The sequence below is a fragment of the Balaenoptera acutorostrata genome, chromosome 10 (assembly GCF_949987535.1).
Source record: "Balaenoptera acutorostrata chromosome 10, mBalAcu1.1, whole genome shotgun sequence".
NCBI classification, from domain to species: Eukaryota; Metazoa; Chordata; class Mammalia; order Artiodactyla; family Balaenopteridae; genus Balaenoptera; species Balaenoptera acutorostrata.
Window position 1 is genome coordinate 85,675 of NC_080073.1, and position 13,312 is coordinate 98,986.

Genomic DNA, 13,312 nt, shown 5'->3' on the forward strand with positions numbered 1-13,312 from the left:
GAGATTGCATTGAATCTATAAATCAAGTTGGGAAGCACCGATATTTTGACAATATTGAGCCTTCCTACCCATAAACATGGCTTGCTTTCTTTTATCAGAATTTTGTAGCTTTCCTCACATAGACCTTTTACATATTTTGTTAGCTATATAAGCATTTCATTTTGGGGGATGCTAATATATCTTCAATTTCAAATTCCACTTGTTCATTGCAAATATATGGGAAAGTGATTGACTTTTGTATATTAACCTTGTATTCTGTAACCTTGCTATAATAGTTTACTAGTTCCAGATTTTTTGTTGATTCTTTCATTTCTTCTACACAGATGACCATGTGTCCTGTGAACAAAGAAGGTTTTATTTCTTCCTTCCCAGCCTGTATACCTCTTATTTCCTTTTCTTGCCTTACTGCATTAGCTAGGACTTCTAGTATGATGTTGAAAAGGAGTGGTGACAGAGGACATCCTTGCCTTGTTCCTGATCTTAGCAAGAAAGCTTTAAGTATGATGTTAGCTGTAGGGCTTTTGTAGACATCCTATATCAAGTTTAGGAAATTCTCCTCTATTCCTAGTTTATTGAGGGTTTTTATGATCAATGAGTATTAGATTTTATCAAATGCTTTTTCTGCATCTATTGATATGATCATGTGCTTTTTTCGTCTTTAGCTTATTGATGTGGTGGATTACATTAATTGATTTTCAAATGTTAAACTAGCCTTGCATACCTGGGAAAAATCTCACTTCATCGTGGTGTATAATTCTTTTTATACATTGTTGAATTTAATTTGCTAATATTTTGTTGAGGATTTTTACATCTCTGTTCATGAGAGATACTGTACTTTTCTTGTAATGTCTTTGTCTGGTTTTGTTACTAGGTAGGTTAACGCTGAATGCTGGTCTTAGAGAAGGAGTTAGGAAGTATTCCCTCTGTTTCTATCATCTGGAAGAGACTGTAGAAAATTGTTATCTCTTCCTTAAATGTTTGGTAGAATTCACCAGTAATCCATCTGGCCCTGGTAACTCGTGTTTTGGAAGGTTTTTTTTTTTAATTTTTATTTATTTATTTTTGGCTGTGTTGGGTCTTCGTTGCTGCATATTGGCTTTCTCTAGTTGCCACGAGTGGGGGGCACTCTTTGTTGCAGTGCATGGGCTTCTCATCGCGGTGGCTTCTCTTGTTGTGGAGCATGGGCTCTAGGCGTGTGGGCCTCAGCGGTTGTGGCACACAGGCTCAGTAGTTGTGGCATGTGGGCTCAGTAGCTGTGGCTCGCGGGCTCTACAGCACAAGCTCAATAGTTGTGGCACACAGGCTCAGTTGCTCCGCAGCATGTGGGATCTTCCCAGACCAGGGCTCAAACCTGCGTCCCCTGCACCAGCAGGCAGACTCTCAACCCCTGCGCCACCAGGGAAGCCCATGGAAAGTTATTAATTATTGATAAAATTTCCTTAATAGACAGGCCTACTCAAATTGTTTATTTGTTATATTTTTAAAGTTTGTGTTTTTTTTAAAGATTTTTTTGATGTGGACCATTTTTCAAGTCTTTACTGAATTTGTTACAATATTGCTTCTAAGTTTTCGGTTTTTTGGCTGTGAGGCATGTGGGATCTTAGCTCCCCGACCAGGGATCGAACCTGCACTCCCTGCAATGTAAGGCGAGGTCTTAACCACTGGACCACCAGGGAAGTTCCAAAGTTTTCTTTTTCTTTTTTCTTTCTTCCTTTTTTTTTTTTTAGAAACGATGGTTGAGTTCATGGAAGTTAAATGCATATGGGTTGTGACTGCCCTGGAAATAAACTGTTGGTGATCTTGGGGATGGCTCAGCTGGCTGAAGACCAGCTACCAGACAGCCCCTCCAGGATTCTGCTATGAGGCATATGGGTTGCATGTGTACGTCCTCTACCAGGTTCTTGGAGTCTGGGAGGCCGCCTGCCTCTCCCCAGCTCATCTCTGTTTGTACCTCTGCCACCTCCCAGGTTCAAGGAAACAGTCTTTCCTGAGAGCTTAAGTTTCTGTATTATTCTGGAGACTCTCAGTAGGAAATTCTCCAAGGCAGGATGCAGGCCAGCAAGACATGCGCACTCAAGAACATGGTTCCCCTGGGACATCATAGCCCTGGGCTGGCTCCCACCTCAGGGTTTTTACACGTGCTTTCCCTCTGCGTGCAGCCCTCTTCCCCCAAGATCTCCGTGTGGCTTTCCATCGCTCAGGAAGTGCCTGGCTTAAAGGACACCTTCCCCTGGAAGCCTCCCCTACCCTCTCCCATCTGCTGCGACACTCCACTTTGGCCTCCTTCTTATATCACTCTTTCTTTTCCTCCTAGCATGTGTTACTACCTACAAGTCAAATCTGTGAGCCTCTAAGTCTGCTCCCATGGGCTGTCAGCTCATGAGGCAGGGCCTTACCTTATCCCTGGAGAGCCTAGACCCCAGCCTGATCCAGAATAGGTGCTTAGTCACTGTTCGGGAATAAATGGATGATTCCTGGCTCCCAGCAGGCCTCGCGTGGTGCCCCAGCCTGACCCTGCCCAGACCAGCTCTGGGGGGCCTAGTGTCAGCAATAAGCCCCTGCGCGAGAGGTCCTTGGAGATTTCCCCCTCTGGGTACAGGCTGCTCCAGGGTGGGGAGGGGCCTGACCTGCTCCCAACCCCAGCCCCCTGCCCAAGAAGACACACCCTCTCCCCAGAGCCAGGCCTTAAGTCTTCAGATGGAGCTTTCCAGAAAACTGAGGCCAGGGCAGGGCAACTGAAGCCATGCACAGGGTGGGGAGTGCACAGCCAGCTCCCAGTTGCTGTGGGAGGCCCCAGGATGAAAGCCAGTGACCGAGCCCCCTCGCTGCCCGGGCGCCCGGCGGCCTGAGACCTACATGCGGATCTGGGTGTTTTTCAGGGTGAAGCTCAGCTCCTCCAAGGCCTCCTCCATCTCCTGGGTGTTCTGGACCAGCGAGAGGTTCTGCTCTTCCAGCTTCACGAAGACATCCAGGAGCTGCTGGGGCTCTGTGAAGTACAGCTCCAGCTCCCGCTCCTGCAACCAGAGCCACGTGGGGTTGCTGGACGGTGCGGGCCCGGCTCCTGTGGCCCCCGCCCAGAGCGGGCACTGACCTCCCCGGCGCCGTCTGGGTCCTCCTGCACGGGGAGGGTAGAACGGGCCCTGCGGAGACACGGGGTCGGGGAGGCCTGAGGGCGTGACGCCTGGTGTTGCCCGCCCCTCGTCCCCTCCTCTGTCCCTCAGGTGGCCGAGGCGGTGGCGCCAGGCTCCTCAGCCCCCGGCTGTCACACAGCAGCCAGGGGCAGAGTGTCAGCACCCAACTAGCTCCTCTTGTTCCGGTCAGGCTGCAGCTCGCGTCCTCCCGGGGCCTGTGAGCCCCCGTCCCGAGGCGGCTCTGCTCCCGCCCCACCGGCCCCTTCCCGCACTCCAGGTGCTCGGCAGCTGTGCACCTGCGGCTCCCCGTTCACCGTGGGCCTCTTCTCCCCACCTCCTCTGTCAGGTTCGGCCGTGGCACGTGTCCTTGCTGGTCCCACGCACAGCTGTTGTGACACGCGTGCCACGGGGCAGGGACCGTGCTGGGCGGGCCCAGAGGCCACAGGAAAGGCTGCTTGGGCCGTGACACTGCAGGGGGCCCTGGACCGACCTCAAACGTGCTTTCGTCGCCCCTCCCGGCCTGCTCCAGCCTGCACCCTAGCAGACACGCAGGTTCTGCTGGCCCCGGAGCTGGCGAGGGCGGCTTGCAGCCGGGGCAAGCTGGGCCGAGGCCTGAGAGACTCCAGGCCCCGACCTTCGTGAAGTACGGAGGTGACAGCGCAGGGCCCACGCCGACAGCTAACACACTCCCAGGCCTGTGCCCCAGCCCGTGTGCACATTGACGCCCATTCGGCAAATGAGAAACGTGCTGCCCAGAGAGCCAGTCACCTGCCAGGGTCACCGCTAGGACACTCTCGGCCCAGAAGGTGCCCTTCTAAGAATCCTCCTTCCAGGAGGACAGAGCCCGGGGCTGGGCTGGACGTTAGCCCCCACTTGCCCTCTCGGCCGAGTGCCTTGTGCAGCCCACGACCTGCCCACACGTGCTCAGTGGCCCTGGTCACATGGCTAGTAGAGGGCGGGGCCAGACCTCTGTTTTCAGGGTCTGTCCCGACAGGAGCCTGCCACTGGGAGCTCCAGGGCTGAGGGCAACCCAGGGCGAGGAAGCACACACATGTAACCTCTTCAGCTGGAAACAGCACCACCGACAGGGGTTCCAGGGACCACGGTTAACCTGTTGCGTGTGCCTGGCTTGTGCAGTCGGTGATATGTCAATAACACTACAGTATCAGAGAAGAAAGTAACAGAAGGTCTAAGTGCGACCATGGCAGTGCTTTGCTGCAACTTCCTGGCCTCTGCAGCCCTGGCCCCGAGGGCAGGTGCTGGAAGCAGAGCCAGGGCTCCCGCTTTGCCTGGCTGCTCAGTGCCCCAGTCTCCACCCCGCCGCGTGGGCAGCCCCGCAGGAGGGGCCGGGGTTTGGGGTGGCTGGGCTGGAGGAGCGAGGGGACAGGGAGGAGGGAGTGGGGCAGGAGGTCTGTCCCGCTGTCACCTGTCACAGCTGGAGAACAGCGGGGGTGGAGGGGGGGTGTCAGGGCACTGCAGGAAGAGACCCAGGAGAGCGCAGGGGGGCTTGGTGGTCCCAGAGGTGGGTGTCGGAGGGACCACGCGGCAAGTCACCAGGTCTGGATCTGTTTGATTTCTGTTTGTCCCTTACCGTGTTTTTTAAAAGACCTAAAAGTAACTGTCACAATTAAAATTTGGGACTTTTATATGAAAATCCAGACTTCCTGATTCTCTTGAAAGGCTCGGGGGCTCTCCCAGCCGCCAGCCAGCACTCCTGCCACAGAGGGCATGGGCAGGTGCGTCCTGTCCCAGGCGCCCACCTGGCTGCTTCATCTGTGTCTGTCCCACCAGCGCCCAACTGGGCCACCCCAGGCTCAAGTTCACCAAATCAGAGAAAAAGAAAGCTTTGCTTGGGAAACATCTTGCTTTTCAGGCTTAAGTCTGACTCCAGACCGTCCAGGCTAGAAACAGGCCCTCCTCACCCTCTCCCCCAAGCCGGGGTGCCCCTGGCCAGAGCCACTGGGGACCGCTCCGCAGCAGGCCAGTCACCTCCGTCGCCCCCCCCCACCAAGCCCACTCACCTTCTGGGGTCCAGCCTGCCAGGCACACTGGGCTGGGTGCCCTGCTGGTGGTGGAGAGTGCCGGACGGGACCTGCCTTAGCTGCGCCACCTGCAGGAGCCTGGCAGGCTTCTTTGGGCCCTGCTCCTCTGGAGGAAGCAGAGGAGGGCTGTCCACGTGCCCCAGCCCGGAGCAGGGCCCCCCCAGCCTGGGGCAGCTACATACCTCTGAGGCCCGTCTGGGCCTTGACCTCTGGCCCTACAGGAAGCAAGGGAGGAGCCTCAGGTGGCTCAGGGGCACAGGGTTCCCCAGGACCCTCCCCGAGGGCCCCCTCAGCAGCAGGGGCAAGGTTTGCTTTGAGAGCCGGCAATTCTCCCAGGAGTGTGTGGGCTGAGCCCGGGGGGCTCTGCAAGCGGGGGAAGGGGCCTGGCCCGGGGCCTGGAGCCGGCTGGACACAGGCTCCAGGGGCACCCGGCACGCCCTCTCTCTCCTGCTACCTCCGTCCCCAAGTGCAGAGAGCAGCGCGTTCTCCTCGAAGGCCTCGACCGCCTCCTTGGTCCTCGCGAGAGCCGAGCGCTTTCCCTCCCGTTCCGCCAGCCACTCCGGGGGCGACAGCTTGTACAGGAAATCCCTGTAGACCTTGTAATGCTGCAGAGTGTCTTCAGATTTGGCGATTTCACTAGACCCGGGAGGGGACGGGCAAAGTCAGGCTCCGTCCCTGGGCGCCTTGGAGGGGAGGCCGGGCCCAGAGCTCCCAGTCCTCCTGGAGGACGGGCCCCGGAACACCGCGTGCGGGGAAGGAGGCCGCCCTGCCGGGACCAGCACGGCTCACGCCCCCCGAGCTGCAGCCGCTCTCTGGGTGGAGCGAGCCCTGTCCCGGTGGCGTGGCCTCAGGAAGGCCACCGACTCCCTCCTGGCCTCGGTCGCCTCGTCTGAAAAAGCCCCGCAGGGCTTGGGGTCCCTGAGAGAGCCGAGGTTCAGAGGTGTGTGTTGTATGGGGCTCCTGTGGCTCCCGGAGATGTGCTGGCGGGGATGGCGCAGGGCCCAGCTTGCCGCCTGGCCTCACCTCTTGAGGTTCATGACCTGGGTGGTCAGATCACGGATCTCGAGGATCTTCTCCATCTTCGCTTTGGACTCCTTCTCAGCCCTGGGGGTGGGGAGGGGAGGGAGCCAATCACAGGGTGTTCAGGAGGGGTGTCCACTCTGCCTTCAGTCAAGGCCGGAGGTGGGGGAGCTGCCAAGGAGGGGCCTGGGTGGGTGGTGGGTGTGAGCAGGCCGGGGTCAGGGCTGGCTGGGTGGTGGGTGTGCCCAGGCCCAGGGTGAGGCTAGGTGGGTGGTGGGTGTGAGCAGGCCGGGGTCGGGGCTGACTGGGTGGTGAGTGTGCACAGGCCGGGGTCCGGGCAGCTCACACTCTCAGGGCCTGCACGGAGCTGCGGTTGTTTTCCCTGAGGAACTCGTCAAATAGAGCAGCGTCCTTCTCCAGAAACTTCTCCGCCTGCTCCAGCTCGGCCTCCTCCTTGGCCGCCAGCCTCTCCAGCCGCTGGATCTCGTTCCGCTTCATATCCAGGGCGTACTGAGGGCACCGGAGCGGGAGTCACGCCCCTCACAGGGACAGCCCGCTGGGCCCGCGGGACAGCCAGCCTACCTGGATGAGGAACATTTGCCGCTTCTGGTCGATGTAGCTGTTTATGTTATCAGGTTCCATCTTCCTCTCTGCAACAAGAGGCATGAGGCATCTGGGGCGGGCAGGCGGTGGGAGAGAGACCCAAGCCTGCAGCCTGGGATGGGCACAGCCAGGCAGTGTGGGGCCAGCCTGCCGGTCTGGTGCTATGCCTGGCTGTGAGGCCCAGATTACTACAGGGACCGCGAGAGAGCCAGCTCTGGCTCCAGCAAAAGGAAAGCAGGCTCTGCTGATATAGTACAGTCTCCATGGCTAGAGACTGGCCAGGTGGGAAGTGCTTCCGTATGTCCGACTTGAGCCTCTCTTGCTGTAGCACCCTTCTCACCTGGAATGAAGCTCTGGACACGCCCACCCTGGAAGTCTTACCTGGCTGGACTTAATGATGAAAGGTCTATAGGCCAGGACAGTGAGAGAATGGGGGCGGTGAGAGAAAAATGGGGCAGCATGATTTCTCCTTGGGGTGCCCTAAGCCTCCAGGGCACAATGTGGGCAACAGCTAAGTCTACCCTGGCAGGGTTTAAGCCAGGCAGAAGTTAAGGTGGGTATCGGGACCACCTCCCGGAGTACCATCAGGGAGGCATCGCAGTTGGGCTCAAGGCCCATGCGGGCCTCCTTCCCTGCCTTCCTCTCCAGGAAGGCCTGGAGGCTCCCCAGCTATGGACGGAACCGTGGGGCTCTCGGCCTTTTCCCTCAAATCCTCTCCTTTGCTGAAGAACCCGGTGTGGTACAGGAGTTCCGTTTTCAGTCTAGATGTCTGGCCTGGCCTCCCTGGGCTCATCACTGGAAGTCAGGCCTGCTGGGTCCAGCCTTCCCCACCCAGACGCCACGTGCTGCTCCCAGGTCTTAGAAATGGACAGCGAGGCAGAGACAAAACACATGCAGTGCTGCTTCCCTGGTGCAGAGCTCCACACAGAGAACGTCCAAGCAAGCTCAGGGCTTCCTACCCAAAGCAACAAGCCTCGGGCGTCGGGGGTAGAGGCTGGGGCTCTCTCCACGCTCAAAGTCACATTCAGGGCCCCTGTAGCCCATGGGGTCCAGGACTCTCTGATCTCAATCGCTTCTTTCTAGTTTAGTGGTTTATACTTCACTGGTAGAGTATTAGTGCATTTTTAGTACTTCAGATTTCCTACAGGGTCATAAAAATAATAACAGGTCACACACACACACGGCTCCCTCTCACTACATACAGTGTCTGAAGACGTTGAATCGCACCACCCATGAGGCTGGTACTGTTCCCAGCCAGGAGAGGAAGCTGCGGTACAAAGCTGACTTGCCCCGGACAGAGAAGCCACTCCGTGCTGAAGCTCAGATGCTCGCCACCAAGGGAAATGCCTACATTTTATACATTGTCCAGCCTGCATTCACCGTGCAGGTTAGCATTCAGAATGCACGCAATGTTGGGGTTCAAAGGCTCTTAGAGCAGCAATCCATGTGGAATTGATCTTTGTACCCCGGGAGGCAAAGGTCAGGCACAGAGAAGATCCCCGCCACACACACACACTGCACCACAGCCCCGCATCTCCCAAGCCCTTTAAACGCACTGCTCAGACCACAAGGGCAAAGACGGGATTCTGGGACTTCGGGGCTGGGGGGCAGGGGGAGGGGTGCACCTCGGGTCATGGCGAGCTTCCAGGCCGTTTGCTCGCGGAAGATGCGTAGCTGCTCTGCGCGCGCCTCCCGGTCCGCCACCTCACCCTCCAGCTGCAGCTCGCGCCGCAGGCTGGCGTGCCTGGCCGCCACTTGGGACGAGTAGGTCATCTTCTCGTGCACCCGCAGCTGCTTCTGTCGCTCCCGATGCTGGGGGGGCGGGGTAGAGGAACGGGGTCGGGCGGGGCTGCACGGGGCCAGCCACCCACCCTCTCCCGCCCACCAGTCCTCTCCGCGTCGCCCTATCCGGGGCGGCGGGGGCTTCGGAAGCGCGCATGCTGCGGAGGCGCGCACTTGGCCGTGTGGCGGCGCACACGTGCGGAGGGGCTTGCGGACAAGACCCTGGGGCTGTGAGCCTGCGGGAACTGCTCTGGCTTCCTGAGCACAGCTGCCCAGGGCTTGACAGGGAGGCGGGGCGTCAGATGAATCCCAGGATGCGGGTCAGATGCGCATTCCAGATCAGTGGTGCAGGGACACACTCACTAGAGATGATCCTCGTTTGTCTGAAGTTCACACTTAAACTGAGTGTCTTGTATTGTGCTTTGCTAAATCTGACAAACCCACGTTGAGGAAAACTAGATCCTCGGAGTTTCCAAAAGAAACTGCAAATCCCGAGTTTGATCTGCAAGCTCCCTACTCACTGTGGGCAGCCCGTGGTCACGTGCGGGGGTCTGCACCTCCCTATTCCCCACCCTGCCTGGCCTCTGGCCAGCCACCCCCAGGACTGCATCCCGCCCCAGCCCTGCACTTGGGAGGGTCTCAGGATAGGGTGGGGTGAGGGACTCTTCTTCCCGAGGCCTAGTGCCCTGCTGTCCAAGCCCTGGGGATCTTGCTGGCTCAGGACCCCAACTGCCTGATCAGATAAGCCCTCACGTGGGTCTTCATTTGGCTTCTCCTGGTCAAATTCTACTTCCTGCTGGTCCTGCCGCGTGCAACACCTCTTCCACCTCTAATCTGTGGCGGGACCCTAATTTGCACATCCATGTACAATGAAGTTGGGAAAATGTCACCCGCTAGAATTCCAGGGGCAGAAGGTCTGCAATTTAAAGACACTGGGCAGCTGCGTGGGGTCAGCGTGAGGAGGTCGGGGGCTGTGCTGGGCGGAGGAGTGTGAGGTGGGGACAGGGGCTTTGGAAGGAAGGCAGAGGCTCCTGAGGCTGGGCCAGGCTGGGGGAAGGAAGTCCAGGCTGCGCCGGCACTGTTGGAGAAAGGGGAAGTCCTGTGTGTGCGTGTTGCCACAAGCGCCACTCAGGGTGGCTCTGTGTCTCTGTCGCTCCTCCTTCCAGGCAGGAGGTGGGGCACACCGACGGCACCGCCTGGGTCCTAGGCACAGGGCTGGGGCTGGAGGACCTGCAAGTCCCTGTGTGTCCTTGGTCGGGGTCACGGAGGGAGCCACTGCTCTAAGGAATCTCAGATGCTGAGCCCTGAGTCGGGGTGGACACAGTCAGCCCATGAGGGAGCGCGGGACGCAGGCCTTGCCTGTGCGTGTGAGAGTGCGTCCCAGAAACCCGGCCTGTGTGTGTGTGTGTGTGTGTGTGTGTGTGTGTGTGTGTGGCCTCCCAGAATTCCAGTGAGAGGGGACTGTGCAAGGTCAGAGCACGCGGGGGGTTTCCGAGGGCCTTGAAGGTCAGGGAGAGTCTCAGGAGGGGACAGCATCTCATGCAGGGGGCGGCAGAAGTTAAGGCATGGTGGCCGAGGCTGTAGCCACAGAAACGCCCCCACCCTGACAACAGCCCAGGAACAGTGGTGATGAAGCTGGTAAGACAGTGGGACAAGAGACCTGGGGCCAGGCAGCTGCGAGCTGCTTTCATCGCAAGTGGTGAGCCACTGACTATTCCAGAGTGAGAGAGTGACCTGAGCAAAGTGCAGTCTGGCTGCGGCCGTGTGAGGGAGGGAGGAGCTGCGGGCAGGCTGCTCCTCGATAGGTACTCACTAATAGAGACTTAATCCGCTCCTGGTCTCTGAGCAAGAAGAAATCCACGTCCCCGGACACATGGAAAGGATTAGCCGACTGGTCGGGAACAATCGCAGAACCTGGGGAGGGAGATGCCTCGCTGGAGAAACAAGCCAGCTCTTCCAGCCGGTGATCTGGGCCTCCTCTGGGGTCCCGGCACCCTCCCTGCCCAGCAAGGGAGCTTCCATGAAAGCACAAGCGAGCAGCGAATGTTCTCTTGGATCCAACTGTGCCTGAAGTCCACCCCTGGACCTTCCAGCTCTGTAAACTTACCTGTCTGGTTTAACCTCTTTGGACTCGGGCTTCTGTCCCTGCCATCTGAAAGAGACCTTGTGAACACACACCTTCCTGTGTCTCAGACCTGTGCTACGTTCCTGGCCCTGTGTCCTCTCTCACTTAAAGTCTCAGGAACCCCCAGTCCATAGGGGAGAGAAGCTCCACCTGCCCTTTGTAAGTGATGGAAGCAGCTGCCCCGGGGGCTGAGGCACCTGCCTGCGGGGGGCAGGGGGAGCCCTGCGCTTTGTCCTTGCAGGGGTCTCCCTGAGCCTCCCAGGGGAAGGCTGGGCTTGGGAGCTGGTGAGGGCAGAGTGCCTGACGTCTGGGAAGGCAGGGCAGGAATCTGGGAGGTGAGGGCTGCCAAGGACCGCAATCCTGCTGCCTCCCTCCCAGTAGTAAGGGGGAGGTTCCCACAGCACAGCTCACAGGTGTCAGAGAAGATGGAACCCAGGGCACCAAACTAAGGGCTTAAAACTATGGTTGCTTCTTCCCCCACTACCTTTGATTCAGAAGAAACAGGGTTTATTGTTAAAAAAATATATATCAAAAGTAAAAGAAAATATCATGTATAAAAAAGAACTCCTCCATTTTAAACAACTGCTGATAACATTTCTAGGGGTATTTTTTTTCCTAATACTTTTCAATACACATTTTTGATAATTCCATACCTTCCTTAAAAAAAAAAAAACACTTGGGGGCTTCCCTGGTGGCGCAGTGGTTGAGAGTCTGCCTGCTAATGCAGGGGACACGGGTTCGAGCCCTGGTCTGGGAGGATCCCGCATGCCGCGGAGCGGCTGGGCCCGTGAGCCACAACTACTGAGCCTGCGCGTCTGGAGCCTGTGCTCCGCAGCAGGAGAGGCCGCGATAGTGAGAGGCCCGCGCACCGCGATGAGGAGTGGCCCCCGCTTGCCGCAACTAGAGAAAGCCCTCGCACAGAAACGAAGACCCAACACAGCCATAAATAAATAAATAAATAAATAAAATTTAAAAAAAAAAAAACACTTGACAGTTACTAATTCTTTGTGAACAGCATAAGGAAATATTAAGGGCTACCGTAACTCACTGCTCCACGTGGCACACTCGCATGGCAAACGCGGTCCCCACGGCCCCGCCCTGGACGTCCCGAGTCCTCCACTGCGCCATCACTGACTGGCCCTCGGAGTGATTTTCCGAAGGGAGACTAGAGGGCTGTGAGCAGTTTCCAGGCTTCAGAGACTTAGGTTGACCTGCCTTCCTGGAGGTCGGTCCCATTCTACGCCCTCACCCCCAGAAAGAGGATGCCGTTAAAGGGACATGAAGTTATGCCCTGACAGTCTCAAAGCACCTCCACACAAGACATGTGTCAGTTCCCACAGGGAAACGAGCTTGCAGTGGAGAAGCCTGGCAGCCCCCACATCAGCCCAGGTGAGAGGGGTCTGCATCCCGACCCCGGACGTGCCCAGGACGCTTCATCTGCATCCCTCATGAGGAGGGCTCAGAGAAGCCCAAATACGGGCACGCTACAAAACCTTTTACTCTTTTTGCCACTTTTCTGTAAGAATTAGCTCCTATCAGAAAAGAGTTTTAAAAACTGAGTCGTGCTCAGACTGAGAAGAATAGAGAAAAATTATCTGCTCCTTGCCCCAGCCCAGGGGAGGAAGTCAGCAGGGGCCGTGTCAGTTCCACCCTGCCTTCTGGCAGTGCAGCCGGCCTCTGTGGAAGAGGTTAACTGCGGTAGTCAGCAAGGACTAATGTTCCTAACGACCCTATGAGGTGGGAAACACTGCGACCCCTGTGAGGAAACAGAGGCACCGAGAGGTTAGAAGCCCCTCAAGGCCACGCAGCCGTAAGTAGCTACGCCGAGACCAGCTTCCGAAGCAGAAACTGCATCTGCATTCAGGGAAGAAGGGAATGTTTAGCGCTAATGTGAAGGGAATCAGTGGGTGATGTGAAGACGAGCCCCAAACCCAGAATGGTGATCATTCCAGGCAGAATGTTCCAGAAACTCAGTCGGTTTAACACATACACATCAAGCAATGTACTACACCCCATTAACAGAATGAGGAAGAAAATTATACGATCATTTCAATAGATGCAGTAAAAGTGCTTTTTAAGATTCAAAACTTACTTTGAATAAAAGTCTTAGCAACCTAGGAGTAGAAGCAGACATCCCTGATCTGATCAAAGGAAGTATGGTGAACTGACTCATGGCCCCCAAAGACGTCCGTGCCCTAGTCCCCAGCCTGTGACTGTGTTCCCTTATAGAGAAAGGGGATTTCGCAGATGTGATCACGGACCCTGAGACGGGAAGATGGTCCTGGATTATCCACATGGGCCCAATATAATCACAAGGGGCCCTATAAGACAGAGGTCTGGAGCAGCAGGAGGAGGGGGGGCAGCAGAAGCAGAGCTGGAGAGATGCCACGGAGACGGGAAGATGCTGCTCTCGGGGGTGGAGGAGCGCAGGCGCCTCTAGAAGCTGCAAAAGGCAGGAAACAGATTCTCCCCTGGAGCCCCAGAAGGAGCCAGCTCTGGGGGCACCTTGACTCCAGCCCGGTAAGATTCATTTTGGACTTCAGATTTCTAGAACCCTAATAAATTTGTGCGTTTTAAACCACGGAGTCTGTGGTAACTTGTTACAGCAG

At 56.9% G+C, this 13,312-nt stretch overlaps 1 protein-coding gene across 1 annotated transcript in view; it reads right to left on the minus strand.

The window, feature by feature from the left end:
* Window positions 1-13,312, minus strand: part of CFAP100 (cilia and flagella associated protein 100) — a 48,184-nt gene that overhangs the window by 15,916 nt on the left and 18,956 nt on the right. The window contains exons 3-12 of the mRNA XM_057555747.1: window positions 10,392-10,492; window positions 8,422-8,608; window positions 6,776-6,843; window positions 6,540-6,703; window positions 6,197-6,277; window positions 5,628-5,809; window positions 5,356-5,388; window positions 5,153-5,279; window positions 3,092-3,140; window positions 2,857-3,014 (exon numbers count right to left, since the gene is read on the minus strand). Coding sequence (XP_057411730.1) covers window positions 2,857-3,014; window positions 3,092-3,140; window positions 5,153-5,279; window positions 5,356-5,388; window positions 5,628-5,809; window positions 6,197-6,277; window positions 6,540-6,703; window positions 6,776-6,843; window positions 8,422-8,608; window positions 10,392-10,492 — 1,150 coding nt within the window. The remainder of the gene's footprint in view (window positions 1-2,856; window positions 3,015-3,091; window positions 3,141-5,152; window positions 5,280-5,355; window positions 5,389-5,627; window positions 5,810-6,196; window positions 6,278-6,539; window positions 6,704-6,775; window positions 6,844-8,421; window positions 8,609-10,391; window positions 10,493-13,312) is intronic.